This window comes from Sciurus carolinensis, chromosome 5 (genome assembly GCF_902686445.1).
Source record: "Sciurus carolinensis chromosome 5, mSciCar1.2, whole genome shotgun sequence".
In the NCBI taxonomy this organism is placed as follows: domain Eukaryota; kingdom Metazoa; phylum Chordata; class Mammalia; order Rodentia; family Sciuridae; genus Sciurus; species Sciurus carolinensis.
The window spans coordinates 168,025,228-168,042,233 of NC_062217.1; the positions used below are offsets into that span (position 1 = coordinate 168,025,228).

Consider the following 17,006-nt stretch of genomic DNA (forward strand, 5'->3'; position numbering starts at 1 on the left):
TTTTCCAAGCTCCCAGCCTCATACAGTGTGAATGCCAAGAGCAAGAAATCAAAGCCGTGTGAAATGTTTGCAGGTGGTTCAGTCTGAGGTCATGTGCTTCTCAGCCCCTGTGTTATGGAACTAGCATGAGACCCAGAAGATGGCAGCCGAAGCCAGTATGGGTACGGTCTCTGTGGAATGAACCTTCGTGCCTCCCACTCCCTCGTCATGTCATCAGTAATGTCGCTCTGGTTCCTCTGAGCCTAGTGTATGTGCACCCAACCAGAGAAGGTCCTGCCAGGACCAGTTATCCCAAAGAGATGCTTTGCCCCTTGGCACCTTGTCCCTTATTTGCCCAACAACCCACATCCTGCTTCCCACAGGTTAATTCAGACTCTCCAAGATGAAAATCCAGCTCATTTTCAGGGAGCACTTGGGAGTCTTCGAGGTTCACCTAGAAGGAAGTTGGAAATGGTATCTCTAATATCAGAGTCTTTGCCGTTCGTTGGGCCGTGGCCAGATTGTTCATACGGCAATCAATCAAACACACCTCAATTGTTCCCACAGATTAGCCATTGACTTAACAAAGTCCTGTCCTTCCTTCACATTGATTTATGGTAGCAATAGAAATATACCACCTGGGAGACACGCCTCTTTCAGTCGGGAACCTATAAATGTCAAGGAATTTCCATTCAAGTTGAGAGGAGCCCAGCAAAATGGGGATCTCCACTGTCATCCTCCACCTATGTCTTTTGTGGGGTCCAGTTCTGTCGGCAGGTATTCTGTTTAATTGTTATATTCTTTGATTGTTTTCCTGCAAACCCAAATCCTGCCAAATCTGATCTACTCTTTCGGTAGATCAAGGGACTTCATTCCTTGGGGAGTTTGTATCGGGGAGAAGGTGGCTCTTTGTGGATCATGGTCAATGTTCACCAGTGTTTGGGAGGAATGTCTTCTTTTTGTTTTGTTTGTGGTTAGGAAATACAAATGGTTGTTGTAGTTAGGAAATGCCTATCATTATGTTAATGTTTTCACTGAGTTTTTCAATGGGGAAATGACTGGTGGAGCTTAGGAAAGTCCCTGAAGTTCAGAAGGGTGTGTGTGTGTTATTAAGAGGTCCTCAAGCTTTACCACAGTGGGGTTAATGGGGTGTGTGTGATGAAAATGGGCAGGAAAGACTCTCCTGAAGATGTTCCTGAGCGTCTTCTCTCTGCGGGTGCATCGGGTGGGGTGACCTGTGTTTGCTGAGCAAGATCCGGTCAGGTAACGCCACAGCCAAGATTCCAGGCTGTGTTGGCCACTTGCTGCTCAGACAGCTGAGCTGAAGCCCAGTCACTCAAGCACGGCTTTGTGCTCTCAGAGTGTCAAATGATGGACAGAGCCACTGGCAGGTCATTGTGATGGCTGTGTGAGCAAGAAGGTTCACCTGTCTGCCCGCCGTCCCCCTGCTTCTCTCTCCGGCTCTCTCCCTGTCTGTCTCCTTTTCTGTCTCACCTGTCTCTCTTGCTCCTTCCCTCTCTCTGCCTCCCTCTCTGTCCCTGTCTGTCTTCCTTTCTGTCTTTTCTCCTGTCTCTGTCTCTTCCTCTCTGTCTCCCTCCCCTATCTGGCGTCTAGTCTCTCTTTACCTCTCTCCCTTGGTCCCTCCGTTTCCTTCCTTTCTTCTTCCATCTCCCCTTTTATCTTCCTCCCATTTTCTTTCCTTTGATGTCACTTTTGGCTGGGTTCATGGATTTCAGGAGGCAATGTAAAAGTCACCCTGTCTCCAGATAGCTGCCAGAACTCTGGCAGGCGCAGGCGTGGTGGGGGAAGCTCCGATGTTGAAGGTTCATTTGGGAGACGGCATTGTGAAAGCAGCAACCCAAAGTCAAGACTGCAGGGCTGGACGGTGGGGTGAGTGTGCTCATGCAGTGGGCAGCTGACTGGGGACAGCTACTGTCTCCTCTCGTCAGGAGGGCCTCAGCTCCCACCTTGGGGTTCGACATTCTAGGGCCTGGACAGACTGTCTCTCCTTTGATAGCATAAAAAAATGGGAGGCCGGGCCTCAGTTCCTGCCTTCAAGGGGGCAGACGTGCACTGGCTCTGAACAGTGGCAGGGGAGTCGGGTCAGCCCTGGAGGACGAGCCAAGTGCTCCGTCCTTATTTAAAAAGGGGTAAAAGGCAGCAGTGCTCGGGAACTGGGGAATTTGCCATCTTACCACAGTGTGCCTATGCCAGACGGAAGGGTGTCTATGCCTCTACCACGGGCGACTCGCCTCTCTAGTCTATACCTGCTGACCACCACCAGGTGGATACCATTATCTCCACACTTCCAAAGGGGAAACTGAGGCGCAGAAAACGTGTGTGGCTTGTCCAAGGGGAGCAGCTGGCAGGTGACAGGGCCAAGGAGCAGAGAGGAGCTGGGGCCTCAGCTCAGCCCTGGGGCCCAGCCTCAGCCGGTCCTCTCCTCAGCTCTGTCTCTGCACAAACTCTTGAGGAACAGGCAGGGTGCCCAGGTTTGGGCTGGGTGGGAGTGGCTGTGGCCCCCAGTGCTGGTCCCAGTGATGTCCTTGCTCTGTCACTGACCCGTGTGGGGCCGCTGCAAGCCTCAGCGTCTCCGTTTGCAGGTGGGTTATGTTCCCTGTTCTGCACAGGGTGTGAGGAACAGGGCCTGGAGGGGTCTGGCGTGCCTCAGGACGGTCGGGCATCTCCTGACGTTCCATCCGAATGTAATTTCCTGCGTGCAGTGTGGGTCTTGGAGAAGGAGAAGTGGGAGCGACTCGGGTAAGGCCTGTAGTGTCTTCCATGGGCACGTGCGGCTTCGGGAGCTGTGGACTTGAGGGATGTCAGCGACAGGTTTCGGGCCACATGGGACTCTCCGCGGTGGCTCTGCTGCTTTTCTTTAGGTCTTGAACTAGTCCAGACATTTTTTACCTTCGCTTCTTTCAGTCCCCTCTCTTCAAGTCCAACGCTTTGTAAAACGAGAAAGTGGTGATCGCTCCTAAGCTCGCTCCCGGCAGGTCGTCAGTCTTCACACTTGGCCTTTCTGCAGGGTAACTGGATTGGGGTCCTCACAGGGGAGAACCTAGTGGAGAGACTTCCAGGCGCTGTGAGGATATTTTTAACATGGGCGACGTTTGAAGGGGGGGACTTTTGAGTCACTTAAATAACTGGCCGCGTAGATGTCTCGTTACTCTTTGGCACAGTTCTTTAATCTTCTCAAGTGTGCACACACACCAGCAGGTGTTATGAAGCTCGGCTGGTGTAGCTGCCTAAAGCCACCGAATGAGGAGCAAGCCCGAGGCTTCACCTGGGGATCCAGTCCAAGCACAGCAGCCTGGCGCCCAGCACCCCGAACCCCACGCTGTCTTCTGTGGCCCTGTGTGTCTCCACACCCCACCTGCCAACACCGTGTGTCGCTCCCCCACAGTCCCTGCTGCTTTCTGCTCCGGTTTTATTTACTCTTCTCGAGTTTCAGGGCAGCGTGCTGCTGGCTGTCTCACACCACTGAGCAGCCCCTCCTCCAGCCACGGCCTCCAGCCACGGCCTTCCCGCGCTGCCTCGTCTCCCCCTCCTCTCCCCGCGCTCCACCCGCTAAATCTAACGTCTGTTTCGTACCACAGACTTTCCCTGAAATAAGCTGCGCACTTAGAGACACGCAGACAAAATCATCTGTGTACACACTCTCACGTACAAACAGATACATCCACGGACACACAGACACAACTTCACATACACAGATACGTAGACACACAGATACACGCAGGCACAACCGCAGACACATTCACATGCTCACATATATCTCACTCACAAGCATCTCACACACAGAGACATACTCACGCCTACACACACAGACACACAGACACAGAGACACACTAATGCAGGCAGCAACAGACCCACAGGAACACAGAAATGGGTACACGGACAGCCTAGGTGCCACTCACAGCCTCTCACAGCGTCTTGGCTGGCATTGCCTCTTGCGCTAGACAGGATGGTTCTACGGATCCTGATCTGCTGAAAGTCCCTGGAGGGGAAGGACCACGCCTCAACCACTTAGTACCTAGCCCAGCACCTTGCACTACCAAGAACCTAACGGAGTGGCTGACTGAGTGTGCCGGTGCTGGCCTTGGCAGGGCAGGGCGTGGCCAAAGCCCCCACCCTCAGCTTTATGCCTCCTGCCCTGACATGCCCACATCCGCAGCTGCTCCATGCCCTTACACAAGATGTGCACTATTGCCCCTAAGCTCCCCGTCCTCCCGCACACTGCAAACCACCTCGCGGTGACTTACGAATGGAACCAATGTAAGCGCTTATAAGTGGCTGTCACACTGTACTGTTCAGGGAATAATGACAAGAGAAAGAGGCTGCACATGCTCAGTACAGATGCACTTCTCCCCCACATGTGTTGGATCCAGTCTGTTGCATTTGTGGATGTGGAACCCACAGGCACAAGTCACTCTTTTAGAATGCGTTGCCGTTAGGACAAATTTAAATGGAGTCTCCTTGTTTTAACTTGGCTTTGGGGGAGGGAGCAAGCAGAGGAATCTAGTGCACCTGCTCAGGTCATTGGGCTGGATGCCCACATCAGCTGTCAATGTGCCAGTTGCTTGTCTCTGCTTCACAGTTGACTGTAAGGCTCCACAGGTGGCTTCTCTCAGGGTCCCTGTGGGTGAAACACAAACACATCTCAGTTTTCTTTTCTTCCTTTACAGGTACAGAATCAGATGCTCTGACACCTGGTAAGTACTTTGAAAAGAATGTTCTGTATTAAGTTATAGTGTTTTCCACCCTAGACAGCTATTTTTGTCTTTAGAATAAACATTACCTCACGGAACCTCAATGGATGGTCTGAGGACTACATAAAGGTGTGATTTGGTCCTATAGAAATTCAGAGGCAATAGGACTTCCCTCAGCCCTAGCACAATTGGACCTCGTGGGGATGTAGTTATGTTCTTCAGTTTTAATTTACCTCTGCCTCAAATTTCAGGGCATGTCAGAATCAAGTAGGATAATTACATAAACACAGGTTTTTGCATTCAACTCCCTCCCTTGAGAGAGCTTGATTCAGAGGCCTGAGGTGGGGCTCAGGAACTCTGCAGACCCACACCTAAGGCCAGTCTCCCCACCACACTTTGGGAAACCCTCCTGCTTGGCCCAAATGAGACTTCAGTATAGTCAAGGTGATTACAGAAGCGTTACATTGCTAAGAATTTCCAAGGGAAGCGGTGGTGGATATGTGTACACATTTAACATGCCACCTATTTTTGTTTATTATATCTGAAAATATTGAGGCCTCATCGCCAACCCACTAGCTTTCACGTGCTGTTACAAACACGAGTAACAAGGCCAGGGGTGCTCACGGCAAGATTGAACCACAGCGCCCCCTGGCAGGATTGTGAGGCAAAGCGGAAGCCAAGTTCTGTGACCTCTAGATCATTTCTAAACGGTGGGACCCCTTTTCTAAGAAGCCTTTGTTTTTTTTCTAGATCAATGGACCCTGGGGCCTGCAGAGCATGGTAAGACCTTTTCTCTCTTTACTCTTCTTCCCAGAGTTTTGGTTATTGCTTGGCATAGTCAGTTCTGCTGCTGCTGCTCTTGTTGCTGCTATTGGCTGGTCAGGGCCACAAAACGAATGCCTGGGGGTGCGGTGGGGACAAGGGTTGTGGGTGCCAAGCCCCTGGCCATGTCCCAGGTGCACAGTTAATCCCATATGTCACTTTCCTTCCTTCTCTCTTAGCCATTTGTTGGATAGACTTAGCTTCAGTCTAGTGTCAGAAGAGACTTGAAAATATCCAGTGCCGCTTCTTCTGTACAATAGGGGCAGTTATCTCGAAGAGAGTGGACCTCTGTGAGGCACTTCTTATGTCACTGGCACAGAATTATTTCTATACATTAAATGAGTTGCTATATAACAAGCTATATTACTACCTGTCACACAGTAAGTGCCGAAATAATGCACATGGCAAATGAAATCTTCCCAACACTTGAAGTTATCATTATGCCTATTTTGCAAATGGGAAAACTAGGGTATTTTGGGGTAATTTGCCAATACTTATAAGTCTAAGGTCACATGGCTGGTAAGTGGCAAAGCAGAGATTTGAACCTGGAACTGGAAACCTGTCTATGGCTCTTGTTAAGTGAGCCCCCCGCATGCACACCTATCTGCATTGAGTGTGCACAGACCTTTGTGACCAAGTTTGATGGGTTAGGGTCATCTTGGACAAATGATCCCTGGCACTTTTGAGCTTCCCCCTTTTCTAAGACATGCCTTGAAATCTGCAGAAGTGGCCTGGGTGGGACTTGAGAGTCTGTTATTTGACAGACCCCAAGCAAGGGTGAGGCTGAGACAGGGAGATAGTGAGTCCTTCTGGAGGGATCATCATAGGAATTCTAGAAGGGGGTCACAGAAAGAGTGAACAGGTTCAGAAGACACCTCGGGAACACCCTGGAAATGACCCGACTGGCCTTTCTTCCCTCTTTCCCTGAACACCACCTGCCAAACAAAAGCAACCACCTTTCCCTTACCCTGCACCTCATTTCACCCTGTCACGGATTTCCCATAATCTCAAACTGACCACAAATGAGCCACAGCCAGGATCTCGCTGCTGAGGTCAGGACGTTGGCCAAGATCCCTCGGGACTCGCTGTCTATTTCCTTGACTACGCAGTGTAGCTTTCCACTGTGGGGGATTTACAGGCATCGTGCCAAGCAGGAGCGGGGTGCCTGTTGACTCCCCAGCCATGGTCATCTCTACTGTGGGAGGGGAGGCCGGGAGGGGAGGGGAGGCCGTCTTGTGCGTGACCCTGACGGTGCTGGAGCGTCTGAGGCAGTGTGAGCAGGAAGGGAAGGGAAAGGGCGGCCGGGCTCGGCGGGACGTGGAGTGAAGAGGAGCAGGACGGAGCTCCAGCCCAGCTGTGTGCAGCGTGACAGCACCGTCCTTCCAAGGGGAGGAAGGAGACGGAGCTGAGTTTGGGGTGGCGGGATGGGACATCCTAGAGGCCGCTGAATTTTGGTCTGGAGCTCAGGGCTGGGACTTTCCAGGCTGAGTACCTGAGTGGTGGCTCTGGAGCGGCCTCTGTCCGGGAAGTGGAGTACATGAGGGCCTCCGGGGGACGAGCAAGTGAGAGGGTGGCAAAGACAGTGGCATTTGAGGTCCCCAGGGGGAGAATCAGTGGTGGGGACAGCACTGGGCGCTCAGAGGAATGAGAAAAGGGAGCGCCAGGCGGCGCAAACCAAGGGGCCCCCCGCCCAGAGCGCCAAGGCCTGGGCTTCCCGCTGTGTTGATGCAGGTTTACCTGTGAGGCTGGTGAATGGCGGTGACCGGTGCCAGGGCCGGGTGGAGGTCCTGTACCAAGGCTACTGGGGCACCGTGTGTGACGACAGCTGGGACACCCAGGATGCAGATGTCGTCTGTCGGCAGCTCGGCTGTGGCCATTCCGTGTCCGCCCTGGGCGGGGCTCACTTTGGTCAGGGCTCGGGGAACATTCTCTTGGGTGCCGTGTACTGCTCAGGAAGGGAGGCCTACCTGTCAAGCTGCCGCCATGATGGGTGGTACAACCACGAGTGTGGCCATAGGGAAGACGCTGGAGTCGTGTGCTCAGGTAGAGCAGCTACCACCTCAAGGCATGCGCTCCCCAGGCCATAGCACCTGTGTGTGTGTGTGTGTGTGTGTGTGTGTGTGTGTACCCTGCAGCTTACCCGCTCTGCTTCAGTCATGCCTTCTTTGGTGTTAAAGGACCTGTATGACTGTCCTTTTCACAAAGACATTGAGGCTCAGAGCTGTGGACCCACTGTCCACAGCTGGGAAACAGTGAGGCCAGCTTTGGTCTCAGCTTGCTGGCGCCATCCCTCTGTGGCTGGTTTCGATGAGGAGAAGCCCGACTGTCACCGGCCTCAGTAGCAGTTTCCCTTCCTTAAAAGGTGGGAAGGATGGGGCAGCCGCTGATCCCTCCGACTTCATTGTGAACTAAAATCAAATCGAGGCGTGGCCAATATGTCCTATTTACTGGGAATTAAATGCCAAGACAAAGATGCTTACACCATGGGTGGAAAAGAGAGCTCCCGACCCGACCCAGCACATCCCAGGCTGCATTTCTGTGGCTCACACAGTGCTGGCACCTGTTTAGTCACCAAGGGGTCTTCCTGCACAAAAAAGCTCCTAGGTTGCTGGCCTATTTTGTGTCCCCTGGAAGAGGAGTTTCTATTGAGCTTTCCACTGGCTTTTGCCATGTGGCCTGGACTGTGTAGTTCAGCTTCTACAGGGTGTGACTGTGACCCCACCTCAGAACAGCTGCCTAAGGATAGGACTCTGGAAACTGCCTTTCTTCCTGGTTAGGGTCACCTTTTCAGGAATGTCTCACTGATGGCAAATAGTTATCATCTGAGGGTGTCCTTTCAATCTTGAAGTCGAATCTTGTGACTAGCATGGGGCCATTACTGAACTGGGTGGGGTTTTTCTTGGGTGGAGACTGGAAGCAGAGGAGGGAGAAGATGGTGTCAAAAACTGCTTGTGGGGGCATCCCAGGTGATCAAGTGACAGATTGGTGTTGGGTTTCACAAGGAAAAAAACATAACCTTTTAGTAATGGAGGGGGCCTCCGCATGTGTGTTTCCAGTCCCTACTTCCAAGGTTGGAAAAGCAGAAGGCCACCTTCCTCAGGTGAGGCTATCACCGATGACCTCTTCCTTTCTCCCTCAGCAGCTACTTGGCTTCCCTCCGAGGCACCCCTGACAACAGTGTTGGCAGAAGGTAATGTTTGTCATGTGGGATCCCTGTGGACTCATGCCCCCATGATCCGAGGGGTTCATCTCTGAGGGTGCCGGGATGGGGTGCTCAGCCCTCCTTCTGAAGAAGGCTCCGGCCTAAGCGGACCTCCCTCTCATGGGTCAGGTCTCTGAGGCTGGGAAGAAATCAACCTCCAGACGAATCTCCAAGGATCTCTAAGGTGGAGCCCCATGTCCTGTTCTTAGGGGTCTCATTGCTGTTCTCAGTGCCCTGTGGTTCTCACCCATTCACGCTGACCCCTGGTCAGCTTCAGGTGCCAGGTCATGGGTTGCAAAGCCTGGAGGGACAGGTACACACCTGCTTAGGCATCATCCTTGCCCAGGCCCTGTCTCCGAACCCTTACTGAGTCACCCTGGAAATCATGATCCTTCAGTCTGTGGGCATCAGCGGTCCTTTTCCCCTGGCTACCTCCAGTGAGAGAAGCACAGTCAACAGAGCCTGAGATTCTGGCAGCTTGACCTTAGGGAAGGGAAGGCACTTCCTATCTCCCCTGGGAAACTTTGACCCTAAGCCAAGATCAAGGACAATCTCCATACCAAGGCCTCTGGTTTGCCCAGGGGTTGGCATAGCTCAGCCAGGAATCCCAGTGGTATGTGTGTCAGACATTTCTGTTCCTCAGGCCAATGGTGTATCCCTGATATTACCTTCTCTTTCTATTCTCTGTGGTTAAGGACACAAATGTCACAAGAACTGAGGGTGAGACTGGCTTTATTCAAACTTAGCCATATCCTTTTCCAAGAGTCCACAATTTCTTACTTGCAGCGGCTCTAAGAGGAGAACCTGTTCCCTTGTCTATACCCATCAGGACCTTGTCCTGATGGGGAAATAGCAGCTGGGCCTGACAAGCCCTAGGGTGCAACTGGCCCAACTAGGGATGAGAGTGAGGGAAGGGGGGATTGGGTTGATCTGCCTATGACACAGGACTGCAGATAGGACTTACTTACAACTGCCTCTCCAGTGTGGAGGAGGGTCAACTTCTTGTAGATCCAGACCTAGAAGCCCAGTAGGCCACTCAGACAGAAGCTGAGAGCTCTGGTTGCAGCAGGTTGGGAGTGGCTCTCCAGTTGTCTTCTCTCCAAGCCCTAGCATGAGTCAGCCCTTATCTTTGGAGCAATCTGAACACAGAGATTTAATATCGATGACTTACTTTAAAGGAAACATTAGGAGCATTTTCAGGAAAGCAAGAAACAAGGCAAGCATACCCTATGACGCCCCCTACTATTCAATATTGTTTTGGAGATACTAGCCAATGCAATTAGATAAGAGAAATCAGTTAGAGGTACAAGAATGGCATAAATTATTTTGGGATCCATCCCCTAAAGTTCTGTACAGGTCGTATGTAGGCAGATCAGATTCATAGTCAATAGGTTGATTCAGAGATATTTTCTTCCCAAATAGACAGTTTCTTGACTTGTCATGCAGCAAGTCAAAATCCAGATCAGGAATGACATCTCAACAGATTTCAGTTTACTTCCAGATCTTGATTCTTCTCAGAGACTTAACTTTATCTTTTCTGTTATTTATTTATTTTTGTCTTATTTGCTTTTCATCTTTTACAATTACAATATACAGAGCCAAAAATAGCAAACGCTGAGACCTCCATTGCAATAGGTAATGAATAATTTTATATGAGTTCCTCTCTGTAGGTATATCTATGGGTTTGACTCTTCCTCAGGAAAACTTTCAGGGATGGAGTGGTGGGTGTGTTGTGAATGCTTAGTGCAAGGACTGATGCCTTCTCATCCAGAAAGCTTGTCAGTCTTCTTCATTGCCCATTTCTTTGTGAGTGAGGAAGAGTCGGTCAGAATATGGGGGTCTTCAGAAGCCTGTGTACTTTGGGACAGAGATCAGTGGAATCATTTCTCCAGTCTAGATTCCCAGCTCCTCCATATTCATGGCTCTGTGTTGTCCCCAAACATTCTGACCCCAAGGACCCTGCCTATAGGATCAAGAGGAGCTTGTGTATAATGTGCTCCAAGTCATCCTTACAACCCCAGAGAGATGTCTCAGAGCTCCTCACAGGACATCCTAATGTTAGCAGGCTTCTCTTCAGTAGGGGCCTCACATGTCCCCTGTAGAGGGTATAAGGCTTCTTCCCAGGCCTATTCTAGAGACGGGTCATGTTGGACAATCTCTAGATCCCTCCAGCGTGTAGTGTAGGATACTTCCTACCATCTGAAGGCCAAACATGATTCTTTCACATGTTCACTTCTTTCCTGCCTCCTGCAGATACAGTGGCAACAGCTCTTTTTCTCCACGCTCTCTCTTTAGGTCACAAAACTGTTGGCTCTCAGGTTAGTTTTGAGTCAAAAGAAATCTTGTGGTTAGAAAGATCAGAGTAAGATGATCTTCCAGAAAAGTCTCCAGGCATACATGGGTGGGACTGATGTCCTGTTTCGGGGAACTCTAGCCATCTCTAGCCCTTGTTATCCCTTGGAATCCGGCTGACTGGGTCATCTGTACTGCAAGACCTTGGCTGAAAGTTTGGCTATCATTCAGGGTAGATTCAACACAGGTCATGGCAATTGACATGGTCATTCTCATGTCAAAGGAGTATGGAACTGGTATGTGCATCCCAGTGAGGTCAGGAGAATGAGGTGTCAGGGATGAGGACCTTCACAGAATAAGGTGTCCAAGGTCCAGGATGGGAAGAAACTCACATTCCATATTCCCGTGTGGACTTTAAATTTCACAGTGGAGCTTAGCTGCTGGAAAGTGGTATTGTCTGCACACAACTACACGACCTTGACCATGATAGAAAACAGCATGAAATGAGAAATCATGTGTCTTCTCTAGGAACTGTTGCTGGATTGGCCTTGAGGCTAGTGAATGGTGGAAACCGATGTCAGGGCCGTGTGGAAGTCCAGTACCAGGGTTCCTGGGGCACCGTGTGCGATGACAGCTGGGACACCAATGACGCCAACGTGGTCTGCAGACAGCTGGGCTGTGGCTGGGCCGTGTCTGCCCCAGGGAATGCCCGGTTCGGTCAGGGCTCAGGGCTGATAGTTCTGGATGACGTGGCCTGCTCGGGGCATGAGTCCTACCTGTGGCACTGCCCCCACCGAGGTTGGCTCGCCCATAACTGTGGACACCAGGAGGACGCAGGAGTCATCTGCTCAGGTAGGCCCTGAAGACTGCTGGGCCTCCCTTTCCAGGAATGAGTTTTGATCAGGGCATCAAGCCCTGCTCCCCAAGTTTCATTCTGTGGTCAGTCACCACTGGGCCCCATTGTGAGTCGGTAAATATTCAGAGAAAACGCAATTCTCACTCAGGTCCCTGATCCATGCACTCACAGTATCCAGTGGCTCTGGAGTTTAGCCAAACAGGTGACTCCTAGTGGGTGAAGCAGCAGGGTCAGTACTTTCTGCTTTCTGAAAGCAGCACCCCAATGTTGGTTTGGAGGTGATGGGGCACCAGTGAGCAGCTTCAGAATCTGGCATAGAGGGCAGAAACAACAAGCCATTAATGTAGCTGAGGGCATTCCATCAACTCCTGACCCCAGAGGTCCCTAACATTCTCTTCATGGATAAAGCCTTTTGGGGATGTGGTTGTAAAGCCTCCCCTCTCCTAGAGGCTGTAGTCATTTGGGGACTACCAACAGCTACTCAGAGGAAAGGTTTCAAATGTCAGTGACTCACCTGTGATCCCAGGAGAGGTTGGGACACGGGTCAGGGTGTGGGGTGGCAGGGAGGTAATCAGTGGAGTGTAATGACCCAGCGAGGGCCGGGGTTGCTGACACCTCACAGCAGGGAGGATCTCTAGAATCCACACAGGACCTCAGAGTTGTCCTAACTTGAAGGCAGTTCCTTGACTTAGGACAGCCATTGACTGCTCCCCTGCATACTGATGCAAAGGCTAAAGTGGCCTGCCTGGCCCAGGTGAGGCCTAATCCTACCACTTCGGGAGAATGAGGGATTCAGGTTGGCTTCTGCCAGCGTCCACGAGGGGGCGCACGCAGAGCCTCAGTTCAACCTGTAAATATGCTGAGTCTCTGTCTTACCTTCCTTCTCGCAGGTGCCCTGTTCCAGTCCACACTCAGCCCAGGTGAGTCCCAGCATCCCTTACTCTTGTGCTCACCCCCTCTGGACTTCACCTCTCTTGGCACACATTACTGTCCTCTTTGGGACACTCCCAGCAGGACAGTTCTTGCCTGGCATTAGGAGTCAGAAGTTGCCTTCATCTCCTCAATCCACCTGAGTTTTTTTTTTTTTTTTTTTTCCAGATTGTAGAATTAGTTCTCATTGATAACACTTTCAGCTTCAGAAAATAGTCACGTGTTCAGTGAACTCGGGTCCTTTCATATTCAAGACTGACATGAGCTGGCTAGGGAGCGATGATGGTATATTGTGACCTCCCGTAGAAGGCCATGTCATGAAAGCCAGATACCTCTGCCCTCACTTCTAGAAACCCCCTCAGATTCTGCAGGACAGATCTGTACCCAAGAGATGAAGAGGCTATGCCACATAGATGGAGCAGCCATGAATGTTTGGCGCTTCTAATTTCCAGTAAAATGGATTCTCCTCTGGGGTGCAACCTGCTCTCTTTGAACTTTTGACTCCAGGGATCCGGGTGTGAATGATGGTGGTGGCACACCAGGTGCTACCTGGGTCGCCAAACAGATGGAGATTCTCTACCTGAGAAAAGAGCAACCCAGGTTAAAAGAGATGGAGGGGCCAGTCTGATTGGCAGCAGGAACTTGTCCCATGAATGAGCTCGTAAGCAGGAGCCTTGTGTAGACACTCGGGGAAACCTGACAGGAGTCATAGTGGGCTGCATCGTGAGGCCTGCTTGGGACAGAGAACTTTCCCTTCAAGGCTAATTTTAGCTTTTCTCCTTGTTGCCATTTGCAGACACATGGCCTGCCCCGACCTCACAGGCACCAACAGGTAAAGAAATCTCCCAACAATCCCGGCCGCTCGTCGCCTGTCTGTGGATAAATCTGGCTTTGAAAATGATGGGTTGAGGCTTAAGGTGGTCCCTGCCTAGTACACACCCCCGTGGGTTGGAGAAAGCAGACACTGTAAAAACCAAGCCGTGGACCTGATTGGTGGGTGAGCGGGAGGTGATTCCAGGGGCTTTCTGATCCAGGTGCTCAGGGAAGATCTCTCTCCAAGGGATCAGATTCTGCTTCATTGGAAATGGTCACTAATCCTACCAGAGCCTTGTTTTTGGTTATGAACCAGGCTTTGTAGACTCAGGTGACTGTCAAAGCTTTTGTACTGACTTCTATGTGGACAAGGGCCTGCCATCCACTGCCCCCTTCACAGAACCTAGACAAGACCATGTAGGTGCCAACAAGCAGCTGAACTTGAAAAGGTCTTGGCTGGTCCCCCATGGCTGTGGAGTTCTTTGCTGTTTATGTCCAGAGTGGGGAGGAGTGTGTGAATACCTGTCACCACCCATGGGGTCATGGGAGATTCGCAGAAGAGATCATCACTGTTCTTCTCATTGTGATGATGAGCTCTGGGCATGTTCATTGGTGACACTTGGCTCAGGGAAGTGAGGAACATGGCTTAGAGCCTCCAAGTCAAGAGAGGATGGATAAAGGGTTTTGTCCCCTAGTGGAGACAGATTCTGGATTATCCCTCTGGCTGGTGAATGTAAACAACCAGTGTGAAGGTCCAGTGAAAGTCCAAAAACAGGGCTTCTGGGGCCATGTGCAATGACAGCTGGGACACCAGAGGTGAGAATATATTTTCCCTTTGAGGATTGGAGCACCTCACTGCCATTGTGGTGGACATCACGGGCCTGGTCTTGCTCACCAAGGCTCTCTAGAAAGGCTTCGTTCTCCCGGAGTCACAGAGCTTCTCTGACTTCCCCAACCGCAACTCCACAACCTCTGCCTTCTAATCTGGCTTTCTTTTCCTTTCCAGATTGGTGGCATACAACTCCTGGCTATGGTAAGTATTTGGGATTAAGTTCAACTTTGACTCCACACGCCCTGGCTTCTAATCTGGCATCTTTTCCTTTCCAGATTGGTGGCGTCCATCAACTGCTGTCTATGGTGAGCATTTTTGGATTAAGTTAAACATTGATTCCACACCCCCTCACTTCTAATCTGGCTTTGTTTTCCATTTCTGGATTTTTGGTATACAACAGCTACTTTCCCTATTAAAGCATTTTTGATTCAGTTAAGGATTTGACATTTGGGACTCTATGTGACAGCTCTGGTTTGGATGGGGTGGATCATAAACTTGCATGAAGTCTTGTCTTTTCGTTGTCAGATGTGATTCCACTGTACGAATGTGCCCACATCGCATGCACACGCCACCTTGCGCTTACCCCAACACCCCAGGATGGACACACAGGCTGTCTCTGTCCTGAGCACACACAACTCTTTGCTGGCATGCCTGTTCCCATCCTTCTGGGCAAGGGCCTGGGAGCTGGTTGTCTGGGTCACATGCTAAGTCAGTGGGTGACTTGTGGAGAAGCTGAACTGTTTTCTGCTGGATGCTGGTGTTCCCGCTGGCAGGGCTGAGGGTGCTGGTCTCCCCGTAGTTCCCAGCACTGGTCAAGGTGTGACTCGATCATCACAGTGTCCTAGGGGTAGTGAGGCCGCATCTCAGTTGGATGTTTTTTTCAGTACGTGGGCCTTGTGCGTGCCAGGCAGGAGCCGTCCCGCTGAGCCACCTCCCCAGCCCCTCACTGGGATTGGGACAGCACTTCCCTACTGACAGCTAATGCCCATCTCTAGGACCAACTGATTATGGTTTGGAGCTGAGACTGGTGAATGGAGGTGACCGGTGTCAAGGCCGAGTGGAGGTCCTGTACAGAGGCTCCTGGGGCACCGTGTGTGATGACCTGTGGGACACCAACGACGCCAACGTGGTCTGCAGGCAGCTGGGCTGCGGCTCGGCTGTGTCTGCCCCTGGGAATGCCCGGTTTGGACAGGGCTCAGGGCCGATTGTGCTGGATGACGTGAGGTGCTCTGGAAGCGAGCGCTACCTGTGGAACTGCCCCCACGGAGGCTGGCTGTCCCACAACTGTGGACACAGTGAGGACGCAGGAGTCATCTGCACACGTGAGCCCCTGGCACCCCCAGACTCTCACCTTGGGAATGGGCTCTGACCAGCGCCCTGGGCTGCTCTTCAACTGTGTGCCCGCTCCTGGGTGGGGCCTGTGGTTCTGCCCTCGGACAGACAGGAGGCACCTGCGGGAGGTGTGCTGGCAGGAACGGCTCCAGGCTGAGCCTGAGGACTCTTTGGGCTGGAAGTGCACCCAGGGGCTGGGCGAGCTCCTCACATGGGACCCTGGGAGGGCACTGCTGGCCTGCACGTCCCTCCCTGAGGAGCCCTTCCCTCCTGTGGGGACGTTGCTGCTCTCCAGCCCACCCCATCTCACTGACTCTCCCTTTGCTCTCCTCCTTGGTCCCCAGTCACCTGGCCCCGGGGTGAAGTTCAAAGTGGCCCATCACTCTGGGCAAATGCCCCCTTTCCTGTGGGTTTGCAGACACACAGGTCATCAGCTTTTCATAGTGACCGCATCCCAGGGAATTCCTGGAGTGTGCCATGGCACCAGCTGAGGTGCCGCCTGTGTGGTCATCTGCCTGTGCGAGACAGTGTAGGGGGAGGGCCCTGACCTGGGCCTTGCTGTCCCCAGATAGGACTCACCAGACCACCAGAGCTGATGGAGATGGGGGCCGTGTCTGATGCGGTCACAATCATCAGGGTGGCCAACTGGGGACATCCTGGCGAGGGAGAAGAGGAGTCTTCGTCCACTTCAGAATGGGGATGGGGATGGACAGGAGCCGCCCTTCTCAGGGGAGTCCCCATGGGAGGCCATGGTTGGTCAGTGTGAAACTCACCCCCAGAAACTGCTGTGCTCACTTTGGTACTTTCTGGGTGGCGTCTGCCTCTCCCAGCACCCAGGGTGCTGGCAGGACCACGGAGGACTCCTGAGGACAGTGTTGCTCCACGGTCTTCAGCCTTAATAAAGGCAGGGAATATAGGAACCCCAGCAGGCAAGGATTCCAGGCCCAGGTCTGATGTCACCCACGCCCTGCTGTGTCCCACAGGGCCGGGTGTCCTGCAGGGAGGCAACACCGGCTGCTGTGGGGAGCTGAGCACCATGTTGCTGAGGCCCCTCTGCTGCCGCTTCTGTACCTGAACCTTTAGCTTCCAACATGTGACCCTGGACCCCCAGGCCACGCTCTGTCCCTCCCAGTTCACTCTGGGAAGCAGGGTTAAGAAACCCTTTTTGCACACGTGTGAAATCTTGCTAGCAATTTCTCCATGTGCACAGAGATGTTTTCCTGGTCACTTGCATTT

At 52.1% G+C, this 17,006-nt stretch overlaps 1 protein-coding gene across 1 annotated transcript in view; it reads left to right on the forward strand.

The window, feature by feature from the left end:
- The first annotated feature begins 695 nt into the window (after window positions 1-695).
- Dmbt1 (deleted in malignant brain tumors 1) overlaps window positions 696-17,006 on the forward strand; it is a 45,028-nt gene continuing 28,717 nt past the window's right edge. The window contains 7 exon segments of the mRNA XM_047553880.1: window positions 696-756; window positions 6,774-6,784; window positions 7,217-7,621; window positions 11,505-11,859; window positions 12,754-12,783; window positions 14,714-14,736; window positions 15,346-15,760. Of these exon segments, the coding sequence (XP_047409836.1) occupies window positions 696-756; window positions 6,774-6,784; window positions 7,217-7,621; window positions 11,505-11,859; window positions 12,754-12,783; window positions 14,714-14,736; window positions 15,346-15,760 (1,300 nt within the window).